The sequence below is a fragment of the Rattus rattus genome, chromosome 11, assembly GCF_011064425.1.
Source record: "Rattus rattus isolate New Zealand chromosome 11, Rrattus_CSIRO_v1, whole genome shotgun sequence".
NCBI classification, from domain to species: Eukaryota; Metazoa; Chordata; class Mammalia; order Rodentia; family Muridae; genus Rattus; species Rattus rattus.
The window spans coordinates 72,393,042-72,420,949 of record NC_046164.1 but is presented as its reverse complement, the minus strand read 5'-3'; the positions used below and the strand labels follow the sequence as shown (position 1 = coordinate 72,420,949).

Here is a 27,908-nt window from a genome sequence, read left to right as displayed (position 1 = left end):
AGGGGAGATTAGAGAGACCTTGAACCTTGACCCTATCGAACAACTCATCCTTGGTTTTAGTCTGGCTTGGGATTTCTGGTACCCATGAGCTCATGTCATGCAGGCCTAGGGAAGGCAAAACTGGCCATTTTTCATAACCATGGACCAAAATCTCTTACACGGGGTAGGCTGTGCAGTCTGATGGCTTTCTCAGAACAAGCTGGTTTTCCTGATTTGAGGTAGAATGGAGTTAGAATTTTGTTAAGCCAACACAATTTTATTTGTTGAACAGGAGAGTGACCCAGAACTGTTGGTTAGATCTCTAGGAGAACAACTTATAACATTTTGTGATGGCCTTACTTTGTTTCTTTTCAGAGAGAAGACTCCTCCTCGTCCTCAAGGCCAGAGGCCAGAGCCAGAAAATAGAGGGGTGAGGAACATTCTAGGAAAAGCTTCTAGAAGTGTACCTGTGGCTTTGAAAATTTCCTGTTAACCTTGCAGTCTTTCCTCTTCATCCTAAAAGTAAAGGAAAATTTGTAAAGTCCAGAAAGGAAGCAAGCAGGGAAAAATCCTAGAGCCACTCATCTAGAGATAGCCATTGGGAGTGTTTGGGCCTGTCTTCTCCTCTTCCTTTACTGTGTGCGTGTGTGTGTGCGTGTGCGTGTGTGCGTGTGCGTGTGTGTGTGCGTGTGTGTGTGTGTGTGTGTGTGTGTGTGTGTGTGTGTGTGTGTGTGTGTGTGTGTGTGTGTGTGTGTGTGTGTGTGCGTGTGTGTGTGTGCGTGTGTGTGTGCGTGTGTGTGTGTGTGTGTTTATTGATTATGCATTTACATATTTATTTCATAAGTTTTTTTAAATTTAATCTTTATTATTATTGTGTGCATATGTGTAGATGTGAGAGGACACTTTAGGGAGTCAGTTCCTCTTCCAACATGGATTCTTGAGGTAGAACTTATGTTAAGCTTTATGTCAAGCCCCTTTAATGCCAGATTGTCTTACCAACCTGATTTCTTGGATTTTGAGATAGGGTCTTATTGTGTATCCCAAGCTGATCTTCCTCATGATCTTCCTGCCTCAGTCTCCTACTGCTGGTATTAACAAACATAGGCCACTGTGCCTAGACAATCCTCCTGCCTCACACTTCCTGATGCCAGCGTTAGGAAGACATAGGGCGCCATGCCTGGCTTACTTTTGTTTCTACTTTTTTACAATATGTGGCTCTTATTTTGTAATTGTTAGATTTTCATCTATTCTACAGCTACTACGTGCCTTAATGTGCTCGGGGAACTACTGTAGCAGTGGGGACCTAAGAACTAACTAGCAAGTGGCCTCTGCCTCACGGATGTACCTGTGGATTGGAGACGCTCAGCAGCAGTTTAAGACGTTGTTGAGACCCACAGTCATGACAATAACAGGGCTGTTCCATTGTGCAGACCTAATGTAAAAGCATCCATTGTATCATAGGGCACTACCTACTGCCTTTGCTGTCTGAAACATACTCAGATGAACTTACAGTTCTGTGCAGAAGCACAATTATTTTATTATGAGGGCTGGGAATATAGCTCTCAGCCAGAAACATAGTAGCAGTTAGGCAGGTATGGTGGGGAACAGTAACTTTGAGCTTACATCCTTATCTACCAGCAGAAAGCAGAGAAAGCTAACTGGAAATGTCTCAAGTCTTTTGAAACCTCAAAGCCCACCCCCAGTGACACACCTCCTCCAGCAAGGCCACACCTTCTAATCCTTCCCAAACAGTTCTACCAACTGGGAACCAAGCATTCAGATATGAACCTATAGGACCCCCATTCTCATTCAAACCTCTATAGCTACCTAGTGGATTCAGTGCCAGTTTGCAATATATGAAACTGTCTCAAATTAATTAAAAATTAAAAAAATATCCATTAATAAAAATTATTCACCTGAATTGTTAGAATCTTAGAACCAAATATATGCTAATTTCTACAGTTCTCCTCATTTGTATACCATATATTATTTTAATTGTATTAGAAATTATGTGTATGTGTTTGCAGTATATGTATGATTATAAGAAGCTAGAGGCATCATATTCCACTGAAGCTAGAGTGGAAGGCAGTTTTCAGGTACTCAACATGGGTGCTGGGAACTAAATTTTTTTTTTTTTGGACCGAACTCAGGCCTGTGCTTGCTAGGCAAGTGCTCTACCACTGAGCTAAATCCCCAACCCATAAGTATCTTTTTAATCTTGTGTTTTGCAGGGTGTTTGTTCATCGTCTAGTTCTTCATTGTTTCATCATTGATTTATGTGTGTGTGCGCGCACGTGTGTTCCCTGTGGAGGCCAGAACCTCTGGAACACAGAGTCACACGTGATTGTGAGCTACCTGAGTGGGTGCTGGAAACTAAGCTCTGGTCTCTGAAAGAGTAGAAATGCTTTTAATTATTAAGCCATCTCTCTAGGCCATTCTTTTATTTATTTTTGAGGAAGGGTCTCCACATGTAGCCATGTACAGGAGGCCTTGAACTCAGCCCTCGAGTGCTTGGGTTGTAAGCATTGTCACCATTCTCAGCTTCTTTTTTGTTGTTTATTCTTTTCCTTTCCTTTCCTTTATATTTTTGAGACAGAGTCTCACATATCTCACTTCCCCACAGCCTGGCAGTAGGAAGCACGTCTTGAGTGGCATTATAGAAGAACTATATATTAAGAGTTTTGCCAGGTGGTGGTGGTGCACACCTTTAACCCCAGCACTCAGGAGGCAAAGGAAGGTGGATCTCTTAAGTTTAAGGCCAATATGGTCTACATAGTGAAGTCCAGGACAGCCAGGGCTACACAGAGAAACCCTGCCTCAAAACAAACAAGCAAATGAAGTTTTGTGTGCCCAGTCTTCTTCTTATTATTTTTTTTTTTTTCCGGAGCTGGGGACCGAACCCAGGGCCTTGTGCTTGCTAGGCAAGCGCTCTACCACTGAGCTAAATCCCCAACCCCTAGCAGGTTTTTTTGTTGTTGTTGTTGTTTTGTTTTGTTTTGTTTTGTTTTGTGCCCAGTCTTCTTTAAGCCTTGTATAAACCCATGTAAAGGGCAGGGCTGAGGGACAGACATATGTAGTGTACCTGTCCGGGGCAGAGACAGAACCAAAACCCACTCTGAGTGCTACTGAAGTCCTGCTCTTGACTGCTAGACACTTCCCTTTACCTTTTCAGCTCTGCTTGCTCAAGCAGCACTAGCAAGCACCAAAAATCAGAGACCTCAGGAAGCCAGAGCTTTGGTCCTGATGGCTGAGGGTCCTAAGCACCTGCAGCTGCTTCTGGTCTAGTTTAATTGCTTTCTTGTTTCCTTCCTTCCTTCCTTCCTTCCTTCCTTCCTTCCTTCCTTCCTTCCTTCCATCCATCCGTCCATCCATCTCACTATGAAGCCCTGTCTTTGCTAGCTAGCACTTGATATATAGATTGGGGTGGCTGTGCTGGGGTTAAAGGCATGTGCCACCATACCTGCCCACCTTCTGCACCAATCTTTCTAGTATTTCATCATTTGTTCTAGAGAACTCACCAGAGGTCCAAAGGAAGGAAAAGAATTTGTAGGTTGTGCACAGTGATTAAGGGTACGAGTGTTCAGAGCCAGCAAGTTGGCCCTATGGGTAAAGGCTCTTTTCACACAGGCCTGGTGACCTTATTCAATCCCCAGAACTTACATAGGTAAGAAGAGAACTGACTCCACAAGGTTGGCCTCCACACATATGCACCATGACCCGTGTGACATACATAGGAACACCTACATGCGATAATAATACATGTTTGTTCAAGTTTGGACATTCAGATCAGATTGGCCAAATTTAGTCTTCTGTAAAATGTTAATGCAAGAATTAAGCATAAGTTGCCACTCTTAGACATACTTACTTTTCTGTGATTCCATCAGTCAGGAGACTGAGGCAGAAGATTGCAAAGTTGAGGCCAGCCTAAGCTACCTACTGAGATCCTGTCAGAGTGGGGAGGGGAAAAGAAAGGCTGGATTTGTGTCTTGTGTGCAGACCTTGCATTCAGAGGAGCTGTTTACTAATAGAGTTACTGTTCTGCTAAGTCCACTCCTGGGGAAAACAATGGATGGGAACATATATGGGGAGAAGCCAAGGCTGGTATGCAAACTGCTGACAGTAACTATTTGGAAAGATTTCTGACTGACTTTCTAATGACAAATACATATTACTTTCCTCCTCCTCTTCCTCTTCCTCCTCTTCCTCCTCTTCCTCCTCCTCCTCTTCTTCCCCCTCCTCCTTTTCCTCCTCTTCCTCCTCTTCCTCCTCTTCCTCTTCCTCCTCTTCCTCTTTTTCCTCTTCCTCTTCCTCCTCTTCCTCCTCCTATCCCCATTTCCCAAAAGCTGGGACCACCGTACCATACCCAGGTTTTATAGTAATCTAAAGAAATCAAATGGGCTGGAGAGATGGCTCAGTGGTTAAGAACACTAGGAAATTCTACTGCTTAGTGTGGAACCCTGGAAAATGATCTAACACTGTATAAACCCTGAGAGCAATGTTTTTCACTTGTGGCCAGAGCCATATCTCTTTGGACCATTTTCGGTCAGGGGTGCCTCCAGAGTTCCTTTGCTTTGTGGCATGGCTGGGAGGAAGAGCCGAGGCCTTAGTTCATGGCAGAGGGATGAGAAGAAACATGGGTACCATATTTGTGCTGTGATGTAAGACACTGAGAGATGTGGAATAAATCTGTTTATTTTTCCTAATTGCTTTCTTCTCCACAGGGATTTCAAGGATTTGGATTTGGAGATGGTGGCTTTCAGATGTCTTTTGGAATTGGAGCATTTCCATTTGGGATATTTGCCACAGCATTTAACATAAATGATGGGCGACCTCCTCCAGGTAAGCCCGATTTCCTTAAATCAGGAACATATATTGCTAGAAAACTGCTTGGAATTCAGCAGTTTAGAAGCTGTAGATCATTATCAGTGCATGCATATCAGACTTCCCAGAATCCCTTAGGTTCTTTGCAGATTGCCACTCATCCAACGATCTGAGCACTTGGCATACATTAGGTACTCGAGGGATGTGTTATGTTCTATTATAAACAGAGGGCTCAGCTCTTGCACTGCAAGTAGTAATTGAAAAGCTTAAACCTGGGCTGGAGAGATGACTCAGTGGTTAAGAGCACTGACTGCTCTCCCAAAGGCCCTGAGTTCAAATCCCAGCAACCACATGGTGGCTCACAGCCATCTGTAGTGAGATCTGATGCCCTCTTCTGGTGTGTCTGAAGACAGCTACAGTGTACTCACATATAAATAAATAAATCTTAAAAAAAAAGAAAGAAAAGCTTAAACCTACACATGCAAAAAACACACACACACACACTCTTTTACCCATTTTAAATCAGGGAGGAGTGAAATGTTGGGACCTCCTGTTTCCTGGCATCTCTCAGAACACAAAATGGGGCTGATGCCAAACACCAGACCTTTGGGAATTGTTCTATATCTGTCATCTGTATTTCTCCTTTTAGCCACTTGCCTATAACAGCTGAGCTGTGTTCAGAGTACAGCAAGGCAGCGAGGTGTGTGCTTGGATTATGTTATACCCTGACACCTAAGCCACCACCTATATGATGGAGCCTATAAAAGACTCCTAAATCTGTTGAGCCCTGCTTATAGTAATGGACCTTCTAGGCCCTGGGTAGAGTGTGAGGAGCAGAAGTGACTAGTAGGTCTGGTCAGGAGCTTAGTGCTCTAAATATGGTAACCCATTCAGAAGTCATCAGAGCTGTTCCCTGCTTCATCCAAGATTCCTTGGACATAGTAGGCGATGAACCTCTTGCATGCATGAGTTTATCAGAGCAACCAGCTGTGAAGGGATGACATACTACCCCACAGTGTTCTCAGGCACTACTCCATATCTTCCTCTTCGTCTAGAACATCTCTCTGCAGTTCAAATGTTGTTTTCTCAGAGGAAGGGAACCCCAAGGGCAGTATGTGATTTACCTTAAAGGAAAGACAGATCCCTGTGGAAGCTCTTGACTAGCTTTCTGCTTTCTGCCCTGGTCCAGCTTTCAGACTGGATCTCCTCCAGCTCATTCCACATCCAGGCTAGACTCGTGATCAGTTACTTTTCCTTTGTCATGTTTGGTGCAGTTTACACAGTCTAGATGTGGAGTCAGTCGCCTTCCTGCCTCTACAATACTAACAGTTCTTCTCAAAGCAGAGGTTCTCAGTCACTCGGTTCTCCCTCTACCTTGCCATGTGATTTCTGGGCCCTGGTTCTGGGAAGTGCAGGCATATAAGATAGGTGTAGAGCCATCTGGAGCAGTGTGCACAGTGGCAGGAGAGTGCCAGTGTACGAGCCTTTATGGTCTCAGAAGACCCATACTCTACTTCTGATGTTGCCTTTTAAAACTGAGCCCCACCAAGGAGTACCATGCACAGGGCTTAGCAGAGGGAAGACGGGTGAGAAGGGCTTTTGGTGGTGCCTGTAGGTGGTTCTGGATAGTCCACTGTCATTTGCACATATAGGACAGATCTTTTGGAGATCAAAGCCTCACTGTAATATTTAGCTTATATTTGTTTTGGTTCCTTTTATTTGAAGTTTGGGAGTTGTTTTATTGTGCAGGATTATGTTTGTATAAAGAAATGAAGATTCGTCCTCTCCAGGCGAATGGGTCCAATGGGCAGCATGCACAGCTATAGCCTTCTAACAAAGTCTCTTCCTCCTGTTTTTCCAGCTGTCCCTGGGACACCCCAGTATGTGGATGAGCAGTTCCTGTCACGCCTCTTCCTGTTTGTTGCCCTGGTGATCATGTTCTGGCTCCTGATCGCCTAAGACAGGACCCTGTTTACTTCTACAGCAGCACCTCTGGGCTGGTGATATGCCGAACCCACTCCTGTGTTTGATTTGTTTAATCCCGACCCTGGAATCAAGGGGCAGAAACACATCAAGGAGTCTTGCTTCTCCATTAGAGCTTTGGGACTCGAAAGCAGTTGGCGAGGAACCCCCACTTTCACCACTGCTGCACACACTCTATAACCTCAGGTCTTGTGTTGACTCACTGCTCCTGGGTGGCAATGGGAAGTCCTGACCCAGTCTTCTCAGCAGTCCCAGCTCTGCACAGGGAAGACAGGGGAAGAAAGAAACAGTTCTTTCTCGAGAACTTTAAATTACAAAAATGAAGGGATGAACCAAATGGTATTCACAGACACTTTCATCTTTTACATACCCCTTGGTAAGTGGCCTCCACTCCCTATCCTGAGAGACTCCCCTCCACAGCCCAGTACTGCTCCTCCTGCCTTCCCCTTCCACAGCAAAGACAAAGGGTTGCTGCCCAAGAAGGCCATGATCGTAGCAGCAGAAGTTGAAGATGCTGCATGACCTTACCAGGGACTCTGGTCCTGGCTTGGCCCTGGGCCTCGTTCAGTGTCTTGGCCCTAGAGCAGCTGGGATGACCTGCTGTCTTCCTGGTATAGATTGTCCCTGATGTCACTTGGCTCAGATTCCCATCCTCCTTCTCCCCTAGACTGCTGTTGAATTCAGACTGACTATGCTTCAGGGCTGATGCAGGAACAACAGGACAGGTAGCCCCTGCCCCTAGGCTGGAGAAGCCTGAGTCATCCTCTCCCAGAACTTGCCCAGAGAAACTGGAGGCCTTCTCAGGTCAGCCTAGCTGCATGTAACACCACCACCCTCAGAAGCCATTGTCCTTTTTTAAAAGAGGCTGGGACTCTGATTCCATCTGCTGTTGGTTTGGCTTCCTGGATTTACCTGAAAACTCCTTGAATGTGTGCTGAACCAGGGACACACGAGGCTCCTGAGCCAGCAACCCCTGGTGACATGCAATGCAAGGACTGCAGAGACACAGTGTGGTTGTCACTCCTATTCCCTCACATTGATTTGTTCTTGGACTTACAAGCCGTTTCCTCTGAATCTGATTGTGGGATTGTGGTGCCAGGCAGGAGAACAGTTCACTCGCTAAGACGGTTCTCACTCTGCCTGTCAGGCTCATCTTAGTGTCACCTCAGCAGGGCAGCGCGATGAGCTTCTGCTGGACCCTTGTTCACTTCTCCGGCACCTACTGCCCCAGCAGTAACAGACGCGGGAGAAAGCCTGGCCTGCTGGGTTTTCGAGATGTGACTCTGCATAATCTATGGAGCCCTAGACCTTGAGGGTGGAAAGAATCCTCCTCCTCACTGCAGTCCTCACCTGCCGATGCCAGTGTTAGTGTTGAAATGAGCACAGTATGAAGTATTGTGTAGGAGGGTGGTTTGGCAACTGTAGCTGGTAAGAATAAGCCACCAACTTCATGGTGTGCCTGACAGATTTTAAATATTCTTTGTCGCTTGGAAATCCTGTCGGAGGGCCCTGGAGTGTCTCTGTTCTAGAGAGAGTTGGTAGGATCCTTCTGTGTAGTGTGGCCCTAAGTAGTAGAGGGAAAACGTAAGCCAACGAACACAAAAGAGAAAAGTTGTGAGTAGTGGAGTAAACCATTTGTAAGCTGGTGAAATGGCCAACCCAGGCGTGTACCAGCAGTCATCCCAAGGCATGCAGTAGCACAGCTGTGGCGGCCTGTGCCCTTTGTGAGCACTGCAGGGCTGTACATCTGCCAGCAGCTGAGGCAAGAGAGCAGCTTGGATGCCATGGGCCGTTCCTCCACAGGCTCACCACTCACCTCATGGCCCAGGCAGCTTTCCCTTCTGGGCTCTTTGTGTCCTCAGCTCCACCCTTCCACCTCCCCCATGGACAAGGACACTCAGAAAATGGGAACATAGAAGGCAGCATACCTTGACCAGCCACTGATTTTCACTGTTGTGAAAGTGATTTGATTTAGAATTAAATGGTTTTACATTACTGTGGGTGTAGAGCTTGTGTCTTGGGATATTAGTTGGCTGGGGAATGGGCACACTGGTTTGGCCCCTGGAAAGTACCTGTCTAGTAATGTTTATGTCTTTAAACACTCATTGAGAGGTCTAGCTGCCTGTGACAGACAGCTCTGGTCCTGACAATTGCATGGAATTTCTGTTATCAAACTGCTATGATGAAGCTTAGCTTGTCTTGCCTTGACTGTGCCATGTAGAGGAGTCACAGAGTACTCAGTGTTCAGGTCTCCCTGTATTCAGGTATAGAACAGAAGGGCCCACAGGCCAATCCTTCCTGGAGCAGAGTGTGTCCTCCTTCAGGTTCCTCGGTAGTGTGTGACATGGGATGAAAGAAGTTGACGAGGTTATGTATCTGTCCCAGCTTTAGATTCCAAAACTCCAAAGTTATAGGTCGCTCCTTCTGAAAGAAGCACATTTCTTCCTCCAAGGTTTTGACCTAACAAGGGTCAAATTGAACAGTGCCAAGATAGAGCAAGAGAATAGGGAGGTAAGGGGAGCGTCAGAATGGGTGTGTTGGCACAAGCCTATAATCCCAGCTACTCAAGAGACTAAGGCAGGGGGATAAGAAGTCAGATGAGGCCTTGGGCTAGTGAAGTGTTTCAGCCCAGTAAAGGCACTTGCCACCAAGCTGACAACTTGAACTTGACCTCTGGGACCCACAGGGTGGGTGAAAAGAATTAACTCCGAAAAGTTGTGCTCTGATCTCCACTCTTGAACTAGATCATGGACATGCCCCAACTACCCTGCCACATCATACAAAACAATACATTTAAAATTTAGGGACTGGACAGAGGGGTCAGTGCTTAAGAGGGGAATGGCTGCTCTTACAGAGGACCTGTTTTCAATGACCACAGTGGCGCCCAGCTACCTGGTTCCAGGGGATTCACCATCCTTCTGTGACTGCTAAGAGCATTGCATCCACGTGGTACACATGGATACCTGCCAGCAAAACATTCATACACAAAGTGAGACTGAAGATATCATTTAGTGATAGAGCAGTTTACACCAGTGAAGCACTAGTTCAGTCCTAACTACCATCGAAAGAAAAAACAAAACAAAACAAAACAGCTCGTGGAACTCATAAGCCAGTGATATCAGAACTTTTGGTTTTTTAATGGGGAACAAAATGTATAGGACAGGGGCAAGAGAAATGATTAGTAGGCGTGAGAACCAAACATGGGAGTTTGGACCCCAGCACCCCTGGAAAACTTGATGTGCAGGTCTGTAATCCTACTGCCAGGGAAGCAGAGACAGGAGGATCCCTGAAGCTCGCCAAAGGTTAGAACAGTAATAAAAGACCTTCTCCTCTTACATTGACCTCTAGTGTACACATACACATATGTACAAATGCTGACGTACACCTGCATGCACTACACACAAACCCATACAGAGCAGAATAAGACAAGAAAGCCTTCATGTGTTATCCCAACCTCAGCAGCCATCAACTCAGGTTCAGCCCTATTGGATCCACCTCACCCTAACATGCTCTCTCTCCCTCTCCTACCCAGACGACCTGATGCAAACCCCAGTCAGGCCACCTACTCTCTCAATATGCATCCCAGAACTGTGCACTTTAGTTTTCAATTTATATGTGTGAGTGCTCTGCCTGTATGTACATAATATTGTTTGTGCGCCTGGTACCTGCAGAGGCCAAAAGGCTCTGGACCTGAAACTGAGGTCTAGATGGTTGTGAGCCACAATGTGGGTCCTGAGAATCAAACGTGGGTCCTCTGGAAGAGCAGCCAGAACTCTTAACTGCTGAGCCATCTTTCCAGCCCTACGTTTAAATATTTTGTGAAGCAGGGTATCATTTAGCTCAGGCTAACTTTAAAAAATAATTTTTTTATTTTATGTGCCTTAAGTTACTTTCTTATTGCTGTGGAGAGACACCATGACTAAGGCAGTTTATAAAAGAAAGCATTTAACTTGAGTCGTGGTTCCAGAGGATTAGAGTCCATGACCATCATGACATCAGGCGGGCATGGCACTGGAGCAGTACCTGTGAGCTTATTTACATCTGAGCCACAAGCATGAGGGAGAAAAAGAGACGACTGGGAGTCCCATGGGCTTTTGAAACTTCAAAGCCAGCCTCCAAGACACACCTCTTTCAACAAGGCCACACCTCCTAATCCTTCCAAAACAGTTCCACCAACTGGAAACCAAACATTCAAATTTCTGAGCCTATAAGGGACCACTCTCATTCATGCCATCACAATGTGTGTGGGTATTTTGTCAACATGTCTGAGCACCACATGTATGCCTGGTACCACAGGAGTCCAAAGAGGATGTTAGAGCCCCGTGAAACTGATGTTAACAAATGCCATTTCCTTAACTTTTAACTCCTTGATGTATTTTGGGTAGGGGGAGGCACTACAGCACATGCCTATACTGTCTCACACTAAAAAGGATCAAGTTTGAGGCTAACATGGACAGCAAAGAAATGTTATTTTAAAAAAAAAATGTATGTGTAGGCTGGGTGTGGTGGCACAAGCCTTTAATTCCAGCACTCTGGAGGCAGAGGCAGGAGAATTTCTGTTTGAGGCCAGCCTGGTATATATAGTAAGTTCCAAGGTAGCAAGAATATATAGATAGATCCTATTTCTTGCTATTTTTCTTTTTTTTTAATTTAATTTCTTTTTTTATTTATTTATTATGCATACAAAGTTCTGCCTGCATGTATGTCTGCAGGCCAGAAGAGGGCACCAAATCTCATTATAGATGATTGTGAGCCACCTTTTGGTTGCTGGGAATTGAACTCAGGACCTCTGGAAGAGCAGCCAGTGCTCTTAACCTCTGAGCCATCTCTCCAGCCCCATAGATCCTATTTCAAAAAACAAAGTGTGTGTGTGTGTGTGTGTACACTGTAGTCGAGTCAGCCTACATATTGATAGCATGCAACACAGTAGCCATTAGCCATGTGTGGCTGTGAAGCACAGGAAATGTCGCTAGTGGACAGAGCAACTGGATTGTTCCACTCCTAGTCTATAATTCCATTTCATTTTTACTTTTTCCCATCTTTATATTTTATATATGTGTATGTGTACGTGCTGGTGCCTAAGGAAGCCAAAAGAGGCATCAGATTCCCTGGAACTGGACTACGGGGTGGTCGTGAGCCACCTGACGTGAGTGCTGGTCACCGAACTCTGGGCTTCTGGAAAAGCAGTATAGTCTTCTAACCTGTGAGCCATCTCCCCGGCCACACCCCAGTAGTGTCAACAGCCACATCTGGCTATCCTATAGACAGGGCTGATTTAGATTAATTCATAAGGGTTGTAAAATGATATGATGAGCTGTTTTTAGGATTGAGAAGAATCGGACATAAAGTTACAGAGACTATGGAAAGATGCTGATTTTAGGACTAACATGGTCTGCAAAGACAGTCTACGTTATGAGAGTCCCAGGTTGAGGGGAGCAGGAGTGGGCTGTGTGAGAGTATCTGGCTTGGGTTCTTATCTTGTAAGCAATGGGGAGCTAGTCAAGGTTTATAGCAAGGAATTGACAAGGTCAGAAATGTTTTTGGAGATACATCTGTCCATCTTCAGTGATGACTCAGGAAGGAAAGGGTCTGGAAGCCAAAGGTCTGGCTCAGCTTGAAGCCAGCACAAGTGACGATGACAGAATCCAGGTGGGCACAAACAAGTGCCCTTAGATGATAGAATGAGAGCTGCTTTGCTTCTTTGTTTTGGAACATGGCCCGGAAGCAGGGTTAAAGGAACACAGGTAGGTAGGCAGGAAAACCTAAGGCAGGCTCCCTGAGACGGTAGCTGCTGCTTCCCAGAAGACTCCTCCAGAAGAAACTGCGGGATGGCACTGGGCTGGCTCGGTGTCTAGACAGGACCAGTAGGGGAAAGGGAAGGACCTAGAGCGTCTGTAAAATACCCGAGCCAGCATGTGCTGACTGTAACAGGTGTTACTTTACTCTGCAGTTGAGTCTTCTGTCTTTCTCAGTAGTTCAGCTCTTTGTTCTTGACAGGGAGCAAACTAAGCAATTCCCTGAACAACCACCATCATCCCCGCTGTATTCCCTCCATATTCCTCAGCCTAGCCCTGAATTACTAGGCTTGATCTGTCGTCCTGCCTCAGCTTCCCAAGTGTCTGGGAATCCAGATGTGAGCCACTAAGACCAATTTGAGGGAGTTGTAAGGTTCAAGTCTTCAAGAGCCTAAGACTAGATTGTGATTCAGCCCGTACTAGGTACTGAGTACTAGCTAAATCTGATAGCTAAGTAAACTGGCGAGGTGGGTGCTTTCTAGAAACCTAGCAGATGTAGTTCTTTCCTACCCGCTTCCTCCTCCCCAAACCTTCCTCGTTATGGTGTGGAAGAGGTTCTAGGTGCACTTTGGAATGCTGCTTCTGAGGCTTATCATTCCTCAGAGAGCGGTTTCCTTCCTTTACTTGTTTTTCTTTTCTTTTTTTTTTTTTTTTTTTTTGCATTTTTTTTCTCTGTTACATGGACTTTACAGAAAGTGGACTGGGGATGGGGAGAAAAGGCAATCAGCAAAAAGTGGGATGAGGGCTCAGTTGTGGAGGGGAAAGACAAAGAAGCAAGCTGTTCCCCATTCCTCTGTGCCTGGGAAAATGCAGCAGGGCCTCATGCTAATCACGAAGTAGCTTGTGATTAGAAGAACTGGAGGAATTCTTTCACTTGAATTCAGTATACAATCTAGTGTTCCCTATATATCAGATATTTCCTCAGAGGGAAACCAGCAGCTCAAGTGGGTTCCCAGGAGGGAAGTCAGACACAGCCCCCCCTCCCCCAGCACTTTGTGCACCCTAGGTCATACAGAGGCGCCACAGAAGAAACATCCAACTAGCAGCCACTTTTGTTAAAAGGCCATGGCAGGAAGACAGAGAATTGTGCTGTTTTGTTTACCTAAGTGGTGGAGCAGAGGCAGCTGGTGGGAGAGTTGGAGGCAGGATTGGTTTCCTTGGGCTCCATTCCTACACATTTCCTGGTCCTCTGGACTCTTTTTCCCATGTGCATAAATCTGACTGAGGGACGTAGCAATTGTCTAAAACTGAGTGTCATAGTTAGGGTTCTGTTGCTGGGAAGAGACATCATGACCACGGCAACTCTTATCCAGAAGCATGGCGGCATGCAGGCAGACCTGGCGCTGGTGAAGGAGCTGAGAGTTCTACATCTTAATCCAAAGGCTGTCAGAAGAGTGAGTCAGATCCTCTGGAACTGGAGTTACAGATGGTTGTGAGCCACCATGTGGTTGCTGGGAATTGAACTCAGGACCTCTGGAAGAGTAGTCGGGTGCTCTTAACCACTGGGCCATCTCTCCAGCCCCCACCCCCCTTGCGCTGACCTTTGGCTTGATATGTAGCTGAGGATAAACTTGAACTCTGGTCTTCCCACCTCATACTGGCATCCCAAGTTGACTCCCTCGCGGTACTCGGAATCAAACCCAGGCCTTTGCTAGGACAGTCGTCTACCAACTGAGCCGTAGACCCCAGTGTCCAGTCCCAGTGTCTTTCTTGATCTTAGTCACAGAATAAGTCACGTTAGAACATCGAGATTGTTTTGGGTTTTGTAAGCAATCTAAAGATGATTTAATGCAAGAATATCTCAGCACTCAAGAAGCTGAGGCAAGAGGCTGGCAAATTCAATATCAGTCTGGCTGCATAGCAAGACGCTGTGACAAAACAAAAGAAAGTATAAATCATATAAGGATTATGCATAGATTATAGAGTTTATGCCAATTTCTATGAGACTTGAACAACCTGGGATTTTATATAGAGGGTGGGATCCTGGACCCAATATTCCAGATACCCAAGTAGACTATTTAGTCAGCCTGCATAATCTGCACCAGGGAGCCTCATTTCCATATTACCTTTGACACGCCAAAGTGGTTTGTTTTAGCTAGGAGCTTCTTCATGTTCACACTGTCGATTACAAACTCCGAGTGAAAAGACCTGGGATACCCACCCACGCTCTGCTGCGGAAGAGCAGAGCCATTTTCAAGTAGAGTAGAAGGGAAACTGGGCTACCCTGACCGCTGAGGGCCTCCTGTGCTGCGACCTCCAGCCTATACTGTATCACCCTGGTCAATCCGAACGCCTCTAGTAGTCGCCACTCACCAGGGGGCGCCAGAGACGCGGCGGAGTTCGCGAGAGAGGCGGGGCGGGGCGTCGGGGCGGAAACCTAAGTGGGCGGGGCTTCGGGTGGGTCCCGGTGCCAGGTGCGGTTTGGTCCTCCCCGGGCGCCGTAGGCGGTGCATCCTTCCCGCTGCAGAGGCAGAGACAACCTCCTCTCTAAACCGCAAGCGGGCGCGGACCTGAGGTGCTGCTGCCGGGTGGTCCTTCCTGTGTTGTCCGCGCCCTGGACCATGGCGGCGCTGGCGGGTAAGAGGGGCCCACTCCGTTCAGCCCGCCGACCGCGAGTTTCTGGCTGGCTGAATCTCTTGGGTCTGGGATCCTCAGTGAGAGACTGGCAGGGTGGGGATGATGGAACACGGTGGTCCCCCGGGACTTGGGACTTTGGAAGTAGGAGCGCGTCGTCCCAAGACTGAGGGCTCCTTGCGGCCAGCGCATGTGGCGACTGCCCGCGAGGTGGGTCCCCGAATTTGCAGACGGGGCAAGTCTCCTGGTTAAGGAAGCCAAGGCACTTGAGATTCTCTGTGGTCGGAGATTCTGGAACATGGGAAGTACAGAGTCTTCCAGAGTTCAGGACTTGAGATTCCGAGTTATCCTGGGTTCTGGGTTTTCTGTAGACCCAAAGTTCTCGAAGGTGTCTTTGGACTCTGGGATTTGGGGGAGTGGTTCCTAGAAATAGAGTGTAAGTGTGGATTTTCCGACCGTTCTTCCTGAGGTTGGAAGACCTCTGCCTCATATGGAGAACAGTTTCAAGTCTTCCTAGAGACCGGTTGAGCCCTCGCTTGGTCTCTGATAGCAGCGGGATAATAGCTCGGCACCTTGAGGAGAAGAGTTGAATTAAGGTAATTTCAGAATTGGCTTAGCTGGGCCTGTAAGCCCCTTCACGCTTGCAACTTCCTGCCCCGCAGCACCACGAACCTTCTGCCACCTGATTCCCAGCCATCTGTGTGTGCGGTTCAGTTCCTGGGTCTACAAGGGTCGACTTCCATAAGCTTTCTAGAAAGGCCAAGGGAGAATTTTAGGGGTGGGGGAGGAACTGAAAATGTGCCCTCCACTTCCTGGCTTTGGGCCGGTGGACAGTCACTTCCTCCATCCTGAATTCAAGGACTGGGCCGCCAGTGGGTCACTTCCTCACTATGGGAGCATGGGATTTTTGTCCTCAATGGTGATAATACGTTCTGGAGAAAGAAAGCACAGGGCGGAAATGCCTCTGTCTCTTCCCTTAATTTTTTTCCTGCCTTGGTAGTGGTGATGCACACCTGTAATCCCAGACTAGATAAGAGTCAGGAGGATTGCTTGATCTGCGTGTGGAGTACTAACTACGTCAACTGGACTACAGAATAAGACCCTGTCTCTAGAAAAATAATTTTTAAAACTTCAGTTGTGGAATGGGAGGTAGTTCAGTTGGTAGAAGGCATAAAGCAAGGGGTTTCACACCCAGCACTGCCTGTACCTGCTTCATGCCCGCAACCCCAATTCGAAGGAGAGTCAGAACTCATTTCAAGGTCATCCTCTGCTATGTAGGGAATTTGAGGCCAGCCTGGGTTACATGAGAGATAGTCTTTTTTTTTTTTTTTTTTCTTCAAAGAGGCGGAGAGGTGACTCAGAGGTTAAGGGTGTGCTGCTGCTCTCACAGAGGCCCCTTCTCTTTCCTCACAGCCAACTGCTTCTTAGTTTCCTATCCTCCAGCTCCAGAGGCTTCTTCTGCCCTCTCACCAATACCTGCACTCCTGGTGACTATGCACACAGACACACACACACATACACACACACACACATAAATAAAATCTGTTTTTAAAAATTAAAGATGTGGCTTTTAGAGTTCTTCAATCAACCGATTTCCAGTGACTTTTTTCTTTTTCTTTCATTTATCGATTTATTTATTTATTTATGAGACAGGGTTTCTCTGTGTAGCCCTGGCTGTCCTGGATCTGCCAGCCTCTGCCTCCTGAGTGATAGGATCAAAGGTGTGCATCCCTACACCCAGCTCAGTGACTTTTTCTAACCAGAGATTTGTGCATGAGTTTAGCCTTTTATGATGTGTGTGCGTGTGTGCGTGTGCGCACTCGAGTGCGTATGGTACTAAGGATCAATCCAGGGCCTCACACCAGCCAGATGAGTTCTCTACCACTGAGCTATATCCTCAGAACCTTTTAAACTTTCTTTTATTTTAACTCATTTTTTTTTAGATTAAAAAAACCCACACTTTTATATGTATGTCTGTGTGTACACACGTGTACCACGTGCATGCCTGGTGAGTGCAGAGGCCAGAAGAGCCTCTTGAACTGGGGTTACTGATGGGGATAAGCCACCATCTGGGCACTGGCTACTGAACTCCGGTCCTCTACAAGAGCAACAAATGCTATTTTCATTATTATTATTATTATTACTACTATCATCATCATCATCATCATTATCATTATTAGGCCAGCACCCCATTGTTGGCTGCTTAGGCTGGTCCTGTACTTCTGGAATCAAGCACTTCCTCAGTCTCCTGTGTAGATACAGCTGGCTAAAATGGCATTTGTTTGTTTGTTTTTTGTTTTTTGATGGGCAAGGACGGAACCTGAGGCCTTGCGCATGCCAGCCAATTATACTGAGCTATAACCTCAGTCCTACAAGAGTGACTTTTTTGCTGGCGGGAGATTGAGGAGACTTAGGGCCTGAAGCAACTCGTTCACAGCTTTGTGACTGAACCCATGGGGCTCAGACTTCATATTTTCCAGCCATGTCCTTCCTGGGTCACACACAACAGAATAAGGTCGCTTGGCAAGTCAGAGAAGGAAGTGCAACTTGGAACTTACTTGTTCTGTTCAGACATGGTTCTCGGACACCTCGGATTCCTGTGTAACAGGAGAATCAACAACGAGGAAATCAAATATTTACTGAGTGCCTGTGATGTCTCCCGAGCTGGGCTGGGCCGAGTTTTACCTCTTACAAATTTGAAGAGATGCCGGAGCCAGGAGAGATACTTGAGATTATGTGCAGTCTCCTTGTTTTACATTGGAAGAAACTGAGGCTCCAGGAGGAAAACAGGCCTGTCCAGGGACAGAGCCAGGACTAATGTAGGAAGCGGGAGTTTGAGGCATGTGCAGGGGGTTGGAGGCGTCTGTGGCTAGAACATACAAACTCTTGGAAAATACCTGTGGAGTGGCTGAGGGGATGCGTGGTTGGAGAAATGCTGGAGGCATTAGGACCCGGGCTCAATCCCTGGCCTCATATAAAAAGCCGGATGTGATGGCTCACACTTGTAAGTCTCACGCTAGGAAGGTGCATCTCTAGGTTTGTTAGTCAGCCAGCCTAGCTGAGCTGGTTAGCCCCAGAATGCTGAGACAGCCATTGAGCCTGGAGACCAGAGTTTGGCCACCATAACCCAAGCTAACTTCTGCTAAGTTCTCCTCTGACATATCCTCCCCCCAAATAAGTAAGTAAGTAAATAAATAAATAGGTGTAGATACAACAAAAACCAAAATGAATGGTCCCAGAGTCACGACACCCAAGGTTGGCCCCATCTGCACTCGTGCAAATACATATGCACCCCAACACGTGAACATGCACCAGTGCACACACACTAACAACCATGGACACAGTAACCCAGGGTGTGTGCTTTAGAGAAACTCGCTGTCTGATTAGAGTGATTGACAAAGAAACAAAGGTGAAGCCCCCTGTGATGGCAAAGGTGAACACCTTTCATCTCGACTAAGTTGGGTCCCCTTTCGAAGCCCCCTGGCACTGGAAGGCACAGGCAGGTGGATCTCTAGGGGGGGGGGGAGGGGGAGGGGTCCAGGACAGCCAGGGCTACACAAGAAAACCCATCTGGAAAAACCGAAGGATGAAAATAGATAAGTTGTTGCAACGCCTACGTGTGGCAACAGAATATCCGACCATGTTCCCATGTGTAGCCCTGAGTAATAAACCCCTTCCTTCCTGGAGCGTGTTTTGATGGGAGAGAGACAGTAAATGAGTGAACGTCAACAACACCAGGACAGATGCTGTGAGGAGAGAATTAGGCAAGGGGTCAGGAGCAGTGGGTCGTCAGCACGGCAGCTGGAATTGAAATAGATAGCAGTGTATTGAGTGGCTACCAGCCTTGGTCAAGGGGAAAGGAAGGAGACACAGACAGGGTTCTGAACTGATCACACACGCTAAGCACCGTGTTCCCACGGAGCTGTTCTCTTGGCCCCAGAGAATACTTACAGCAGAAGGCAGACTTGGAGAAATTGTAGATATCCTTTATGTTTTCTTTTTTAACGTGAGAAGAATGAGAACAGCAACAGAGACGCATCCAGCCGTAGAGTAGGACGCACAGTCTGTGAGCCTCAGTCTCTGGCAGGAATGCTACTTTACTGCATGTGGTAGAGCAAGGAGTGGGAGGTGGGGAGACCATGAGGCAGAGGGTTGGGGTTGGTAACCTGTACAGCGGCGGTTCTCACCTTCCCTAATGTCACGACCCTTTAGACGGTTCCTCGTGCTGTGCTGACGCCCAACCATCAGATTATTTCATTGCTACTTCATAACTGCAGTTTCTCTACTGTTATGAATCCTGATGTAGATATCTGATATATGACCCTGACCCACAGGCTGAGAACTGCTGCTGTAAAGTGTTTAATGCCAAGCTGAGGACTATGCAGTTTTCCAACCCATAGCAGACACTCCAGGTTTGGAATAATAGATGTCATGATACAGGCATGGGATACCCAAACGGCAGGAAGGTACAGTGGGCCCTGATGTGAGGTGTTAGCAGCAGTGGGAAGGCAGCACTGACCAGGAGGTGCCTCATGACGGAGGCAGGGCAGGGTGACTTGGGTGGCCTTGGATGTGGGGCGAAGGCACCAGGGGTAGGATCTAAGACAATCAGAAGATATCTGGGTTCACTAAGAACCCGTTATGCTTAGGGTGCTGTATTGGGCCCTCTACATTCATGGTGGGTTTTCTGCATACTCTGGTGATTCTCATGCCGGGACTGGCTCTGGGTCAGTGAGACCTGGGAGAGGGCTGGTGTTTGTGCAGTGCATAGGGGAGGATAGGGACTGTCTATGTATTGTGTCAATTTAGCGTTTCCCTGTAGCAGTGGGAACCAGATCCTTTATAATTTACATCTGCTACCAGCTAGAACATGAGACCATCACCTCCTCCGCCAGAACATTCCTTCGGCTTCACCCTGGGAGTCTATTTGATGAGGTCTTTCCTCCTCTAATCCACTGGACCGGGTGGGGGGTGGGGGGGGAGCCAGCCATAATGGCACAGGCCTTTAATTTCAGCAGAGGCAGAGGCAGGTGGATCTCTGTGAGTTTGAGGCCAGCCTGGTCTACAGAGTGAGTTCTAGGACAGCCAGGGCTACACAGAGAAAAAAAAAAAAAAGAAAGAGAAGTTTTGGAGTTTGGCATTGCTGGCCCGACCTCTTTGTAGGTGGTCTGGTCACACTTGAATGGTGCTTAGGACAGACACTGTGTGACACTTAGTGAGGACTCACAGTCATTTCTGTCATTGACAGTGGGTAGAACTGAATGAGAAGTCAGGAGATGAGTAGCTACGGTTCTCTGATAGTAGATCGGTTGCAGGCCTCCCCAGATAAGAAACCGCCGGCTCACAGGGAATGAAGTAGGAGCCCTACAGCCACAGGGACCTTCTGTCCCGCTTGTCTGTCTACCTTGGCAGCCTGTTACTGTGTGTAGCTCCCCGTGTCCCAGAGCCTGACTTGTCTCTGACGTATTCTACATGTCCTTGTCTTTCAGTCTGGGCCATCCCCTGCACTCGGGCACATAGGATTTGTTTGAAACTATTCTCTTCGGGTTTTTTTTTTTTTTTTTTTTTTTTTTTTTTCAGAGCTGGGGACCGAACTCTCTTCGGGTTTTGAACACAAGTCTACTCAGCTCGAAGTTTTCCCTGGGCTGACCTCCTAGACGCGCTTGTAGGAAGTAACACAAGCAGGTTCAGCTTAGCCAGGCACCCAGGAGGTCCACGCAGCCATTACTTGTTTTAATCTTCCTTAATCACGTAAAGGGTAACTTCAGCCTCTTTAGAAATAAGCAGAGGGGTGGGGGCTGGTGTGGAAGGAGCACACCGCAGCCCCGGTGAGCAGGAGGCAGAGGTGGGCTCGTAGGGCCTGGTCTACATAGTGAGTTCCAGGACAGCCAGGGCTACATAGTGTGACTGTCTTTAAAACAAACAAACAAACAAAAAAAACCCAGCAAAGCAGGCTGGAGGGCTGGCTCAGTGGTTAAGAGCACTTGCTGCTGGGGTTGGGGATTTAGCTCAGTGGTAGGCGCTTGCCTAGGAAGCGCAAGGCCCTGGGTTAGATCCCCAGCTCGAAAAAAAAAAAAAAAAAAAAAAAAAAAAAAAAAAGAGCACTTGCTGCTCTTACAGAGGTCAAGGGTTCTGTTCAAAGCACCCACATGGCAGCTCACAACCATTTGTAACTCCAGTTCCAAGGTATCCGACACCTGCTTTTGGCTTGTGCTTACACCGCGCGCACACGCACACACACACACAATCGGTGTGTTTAAATACATTTAAGCAAATACTCGTACGTAGAAAGTTAAAAAATACTGTACTGCTTTTGTTTGTGTTTGTGAATGAAGAGAGAAGTTAATACACTGGTGTGCGTCTCTAATCCTGGCACCTGGGAGCTGCAGGCGGGAGGATAGGGTGTTCAAGACCAACCCTGACCTCTTAGCCTGGGCTTCGTGAGACCTTGTCGCAAACAAAGACCAATGAAGATTAGGAGACAGGCTCCTCGGGGGCAAATAATGCCCAAAGACATGGAGCAGTAATAGAGCCAGGTTTTAAAATCCAGCTTTTTATTTAGTTTGAATTCCGTTATTTTGTGTGTAGGGGTTGTTATGCCACTTGCAGCAGCCAGAACCCGGGGGGGGGGGCGGGGGCATCAGATCCCTTGGAACTAGAGTTACAGGAAGCTGTGAGCCACCAGGGTGCTGGGAATCACACCCGGTACTTTTAACTTCTGAGTCATCTCTCCAGCCCCATTTAAATTACATGATTTATTAGTGTTTTGATGGGGGTGGGGGTGATGGCTCGTGCGCCATGACATTGGTGTGGACTGCATGGAGGTGAGAGGACAGCTTGTGAGAGACATTTCTTTTACCGTGTAGATTGCAGGGCTCAAATTCAAGTGGTCAGGTTTAGCAGCAAGCACCTTTTCTAGCTTAGCCATCTTGCTGGTCCCCCCTCTATTTTTTCTTTTAATTTAAATGGGGCTGGAGAGATGGCTCAGTGGTTAAGAGCACGGTTACTCTTCCAGAGGACTGCGAGCTGGTATTTTTATTAATTAGCTGCTGGCACTTGCTGGGCAGGTTCTGAACTATTCTAACCCTCTAAGCTGTTAATACCCAGATAAATGCCCCGTTACGTGCCATCTGTGCCCTGCTCTGGCTCATTCTGCTCCACGTGTGTCCTCATGGCTACTCTGTCAACGTGAGCTCACGTCGAATCCTCCTGGTCTCTCCACATGGTTTCTCTCCTTCTCTCTACCTGGGACCCTGTGTCCCACCTCCACTGTCTTCTCCTGCCCAATCGTATGTCGATCAGTCAGCTCTTTACTAACCAACCAGAGATGATGGGAAACAGCTTTTACATAACACTGAGACCAGAGATGCTTGACCATGCCGTCCTTAACCGGTTAGGATGTCTGAACACAAAAATATATATTCAGTACCCAAGACCAACCTCAGCATTCTTCTGACCTTCGTGGGCTTTAAACACACACGGTACACATATGTACATGCAGGCAAAACACTCATATACATAAATCTTTAAAAAATTCATGTGTATTTATGTGTATGTCTATGCCATGTGCATATGGGTGCCTGTGGAGAGAAGATGTTGGATCCCTGAGAACTGCAGTTACGGGCAGGTGAGCCACCTGGTGCTTTGTACTACTGAGCCCCCTCTTCCAGCTGTCTGTTCTTATCCCTGACCCTCTCAAACAGACTAAAAAGAGAAAGAAGGGGACCACAGCAAGAATGACACCTGGCCTGGAGGTGAGAGAGAGGCCAGGTTTGGCTTCACAGGCTCTTTGTGGGGGGGGGGGAGGAGTCGTCAGAAAACTGGTCTCACCCTGTATACCGAACCACTCCCTCCCTTTGGTGATACTGAGGACCAGGAGGCTTGGGGTGCAGGGAGAGTGTAAGCTATTTGCTGAAGAGGTTGGTCGTTATAGCCGTTATTTCATTACAATGTTATCTTTTGCCTTTGGTTGTCCCCCACAGCTGCAGCCCTGCCCTTCAGCTTCCTGCTTTGTGCCAAACAAGTGGGATTTATACACCTGATCTGCCGTTCCCAAAAGAGTCCAGCAGTTGCCATACTTGTTTCTCGCTGCCCTGAGTTGGCTGCACTTTGTCCCTGGTTCTCATTGTCAGGTGGAACATGAACCCATTGATTCAAAGGGTTTCTTTTTCTTTCTTTCTTTCTTTTTTTCTTCTGTCTTATCCTCCCCTCCCCCCATTTTTCTTTTTTTTTCCAAACAAAAGGCTGGACTGGGCTTTGTGCATGTGGATTCAGGCATCAGGGCCTCCTGAGGTCCCTTTGCTTGTAGATTTCTCACTACTATGAAGCCTGAGGCCCAGTCTGAAGAGACCCAGCTTAGACCCAAGTGCAGTTCCATGGTGCCTCTCCAGTCTGTAACTCTGGTTCCAGGGGCTCTAACTGCCTCTTCTGGCCTCCATGGACAATTCACACATGTGGTGCTCGTACATATATGCAGGCAAAATACCTATACACATCACAAAGAAAATGCAAAACACAAAGGACTTCCTCTACGTCCAAATAACATTAAAAGAAGGGGGGCAATAGATCCAGTGAACGTTGAAGTTCTGGTTATATTTATTGCCCCCTAATCAGGGCCCATTGTTTGAGGCACCTGTGGATGTTTGCTTAGCCAGGCTGCCTTCTAGACTCTGACCAGAAACTGCTGCTGATATAAGCAGATAGGGGCAGTAAATAACTGGCGAGGGCGACCGGCCTGGCAGAGCGGAAGAACGTCCTAGGCAGACTGGCCTGCAGATTGCTCTTCCATCGGGCTTCGCGGGATTCCCCCAAACTTCATGCTCATACATCTCTCTTACTCCCGAACTAAAGGTTTCGAGACAATCAGGACTGTTGGTTTGCAGGATTTTAAGGGGGCAAAAAAGGCCAAGAGTGTTCTGTGCCGCGTGGACCCTGGAGGGAACAGAGGAAAGGAGAGAGGCAGGTATCCTGGGTGTATATATCGAATGGGAAAGTTTTATATATATTTGTTTTGTTTTACTGTGCATGCGTGCGTGCGTGTGTGCGTGCGCGCGCTTTTGTATAAACATGTGCTCTTGAATGACTCAGTGCAGAGTGTGGGGATCAGAGTATTGTTCTGAGCCAGGGTCTCTTGTTTCTGTGGCTGAGACGCACTTGCTTCCTGTCGCAACAGAAGAGTCCTGGTTTTGTTTTTGTTTTTAAATCTGCTGAGCCTTCCCCATCCCCAGTGGTGTCAATCTGTAACAGAACAGAGGTCAGGTTCGTGCACAGGGGACTTCAATAGGCAGCTCTCCTGTGAGCGGGAATGCTGTTCCAGTCCAGGCATCCTGCTGATCTTTGGAGTTACACTTGGTAATTTTGTAGGTGGCCATTACACCCAGCCTTCCAGCTAGATTTGTTGCCAAAATATTGTCTGTTCTGTGCCAGACCTATGCAGGACCATGGAAAAAGGGAATCAAGGACTGGAGAGGTGGCTCAGCGGTTAAGAGCACTGACTGTTCTTCCAGAGGTCCTGAGTTCAATTCCCAGCAGCCACATGGTGGCTCACAATCATCTGTAATAGGATCTGATTCCCTTTTCTGGTACGTCTGAAGACAGCTACAGTATACTCGTATACATACAATAAATAAATCTTTAAAAAAAGATAAAAAGAAAGAGGATCAAAATGTATCTGTTTAGAGCTGAGAGTAAGGGCCTCAAATGGGTAGGACTGTACAGTTTATAATTAAAGAACAGATCAGATCAGGTAAGTATGGACAAAGTGAAACTAGCCGTGCCTTTAGGGGCATCAAGAAAGATGTTTGATTAGGTAAAAAGATGGGGAAAGTGTGCCAAACAGAAACAGTAGCTTAAGTGTGAGCGTGGGGAGGGAATTCAGTGTCTCATCATTAACGCTGTCCTTGTAAAGAGCAGGGGTCCTCCAGGTTCTTCCCAGTCACCTGGTAAGAGCTTCCTCTGTTTTGGGACTTGAACTCAGTATTCCAAGTTGGGTCCCAAGTCCCTTAGTTAAGAATGACATGAACTTCTCACCCTGTTGACTCCAGCCAGGGTTACAGGCCACAACATTTCGCATGCACGCATGGGCACACACACACACACACACACACACACACACGCACGCACGCACGCACGCACATCCAGTTTTATGTGGGGGACTTTGTGGTACTTGGCAAGCATTCTGTCAGCTGAACCACACACCCCCCCTTCACTCTTTATATAAATGCTTAGTGAACGACTGTATAGTCTAAGACCTAGGCTTGGTTGATTTTCTAGTCCTTTAAAATCAACAGTAGTCAACATGATTATGATTTAATCATGTGTAAAATTTGTGTCCCCTATCTCTAATGTCGACCCTTTCTTTCTCTTCCCCCAACCCCCAAGGGAAAAAAGCTCTCTTTATATCCCATGCTCATAGAAATTTTCCCTCAGGGCTCAGTTTGAAAATTACTTCTTCAAGGAATCCTTTTTTGCTCTGCCCCTGTTTTCCCAGTTCTGAATTCACTACGCCTCCTCGCCACTGCCCCAGTTATAAACACAATCATGCTGTTTGAGGACTGGAGGCGGAGCTGGCATGGAATAAATATGTGCTCAAATAATGGCCTGAAAGGTATCTATTGAATTTAACAATACCCGGGCGCTTGGTGAGGCAGTTTCAGAGAAATGATGCGTGGAAGGTGGATTGCAGTGGAGTGTGGAGCTGCCGGGAAATGGGGGAGCCAAGTGCAGTGTGGTGTGGCCGCTTCCTCTGTAGACGCGGCTGTGGGAGGGAGAAGCTGGAATGGCTGCTGGCGGTGTTGTTAGGAGAGACCCGCTTATTTAAATGACAATGGAAAGGCCTCAGTGCCTGGGAGGTCAGAGCTGCTCACCAGCGGAAACATTGTACTTCAAAGAAGCAGGACAGAGATTCAGAGGCAGGGCCTAGTCAGAAAGCAGGACAGCAGACTCACAGTAGACCCCACCAACCCGACAGTAGACTGCATGGTTGAGCTTTAACACTGAGCAGGTGCTCGCCTAAGTGTTCACATAGAAAAAATAGGGTGGACTCATGAGGAAGGACATGCGCTCTGAGTTCTGGAAACAGCCAGACATCACTGATTCAGAGCCAAGAGGTTGAATTGTTCAGTAAGTGGGTGGCAAGGTTATAAAGCAAAAGCAAGAAAGGTGGTGTGGGCTGTGGGAGGTAGGAGAATCAGGAGTTCAAGGTCACCCTCAGTTAAATATCCTAGTTAGAGGCTAGCCTAAGCTATATGAGTCCTTACTTAAAAAAAAAAAAACAAAAAACAAAAAAACAAGTCCTTGTTTCAAAAACAAGGTGTGGCTTCAAAATAATGAGCTGTGTTAGATGGGAGTGGAGTGGGACACTTCTTGTAGGTTTATTTGGGGGAGGGCAAGGAGGACAGAGGAGGGTGTTGGATCTCCGGAGCTGAAGTTACGGAGGAGGGTGGTATTTAACTAAGAAGACTCGTTTGGCTCTGACTGGTCCCATCCCCTCTCATTTTGATCCCTGGAACCATAGGACAGAGCTACTCCCAAACGTTGTCCTCTGATTTTCATAGACACACTGTGGCACACACATCCAGGTGTACACATAGCACACACACAGTCAATATGGTATATGTGTTCTAAGTCCCTCTCAGTGAGTAGGAGTGTAACTTAGTCATTGAACACTTCCCCAGCATTCACAGGACCCTGGGTTTGAGCCTCACACTGCACAACAGAACACACACACACACACACACACACACACACTCTGCTCTCTCTGTCTCTGTCTCTCTGTCTCTGTCTCTCTCTCTCACACACACACACACACACACACACACTCTGTTCTCTCTGTCTCTCTCTCACACACACACACACACATGTACATATACTCTCTCTTTCTCTCTCTTCTCTCTCTCTCTCTCTCTCTCTCTCTCTCTCTCTCTCTCTCTCTCTCACTGGTTCATCATCTTGCTCAGTGTTTAACCTGGCCTGGGCCTAGTTTAAAAGCGTAAAGTAAAGCCTTTTTACTTTGTAGTTTTGAAGAATGACAGTGTTCGTACACTGAGTACCACCATTCTGATGCATAAAAACACATGTGCGTATATATAATAATTAATAAAAGTATTTTAGTGTACTCTTTTAATTTCAGTATTCAGGAGGCAGATGGAGGAAGAGCTCTGTGAATTTTAGGGCATCTTGGGCTACGTTTCAAGTTCCAGGCCAGCCAGTGCTACACATAGAGATCCTATCTCAAACAAGACAAAAATTATTTTAAAAGAAGAGGGGAAAAAACTTTCAGATTCAGGAAGGCTGGTTGAAAAACCAACTTGGTGGGCTGGAGGGATGGCTCAGTGGTTAAGAGCACCGACTGCTCTTCCAGAGGTACTGAGTTCAAATCCCAGCAACCACATGGTGGCTCACAACCATCTGTAATGGGACCCAGTGCTCCCTCTGGTATGTCTGAAGACAGCTACAGTATATTCATATACATGAAATAAATAAATAAATCTTTTTTAAAAATACTTTTAAAAAAAAAAGAAAGAAAAAGAAAAGCCAAGCAGGCAGCACAGGCCCTAAAGCCTGGCTCTGGTGAGTCAGAGAGAGGCAGGTAGATGAATAAGTTCAAGGCTCGTGGTACAGAGTAAGTTGGAGACCAGTTTGGATGACGGAGTAAGATTCTGTCTAAAAAGAGAAGGGCTAGGGTGTTTCCTTACTGTGCACAAGGCCTTGGATTCAACCCCAGGACCACAAGAAAAGAAAGGAAAACGACTGGGC

The 27,908-nt window shown here is 47.0% G+C and overlaps 2 protein-coding genes across 3 annotated transcripts in view; both read left to right on the top strand.

The window, feature by feature from the left end:
• Rnf185 (ring finger protein 185) overlaps positions 1-8,779 on the top strand; it is a 36,159-nt gene extending 27,380 nt beyond the window's left edge. For both annotated transcript variants that reach the window (XM_032916376.1, XM_032916377.1), the window contains exons 5-7: positions 355-409; positions 4,701-4,818; positions 6,662-8,779. In XM_032916376.1, coding sequence (XP_032772267.1) covers positions 355-409; positions 4,701-4,818; positions 6,662-6,759 — 271 coding nt within the window. In that variant the 3' untranslated portion in view covers positions 6,760-8,779. The remainder of the gene's footprint in view (positions 1-354; positions 410-4,700; positions 4,819-6,661) is intronic.
• Positions 8,780-15,008: 6,229 nt separating this feature from the next.
• The window catches only part of Limk2 (LIM domain kinase 2), a 67,330-nt gene continuing 54,430 nt past the window's right edge, over positions 15,009-27,908 (top strand). The window contains exon 1 of the mRNA XM_032916051.1: positions 15,009-15,155. Coding sequence (XP_032771942.1) covers positions 15,140-15,155 — 16 coding nt within the window. The 5' untranslated portion in view covers positions 15,009-15,139. The remainder of the gene's footprint in view (positions 15,156-27,908) is intronic.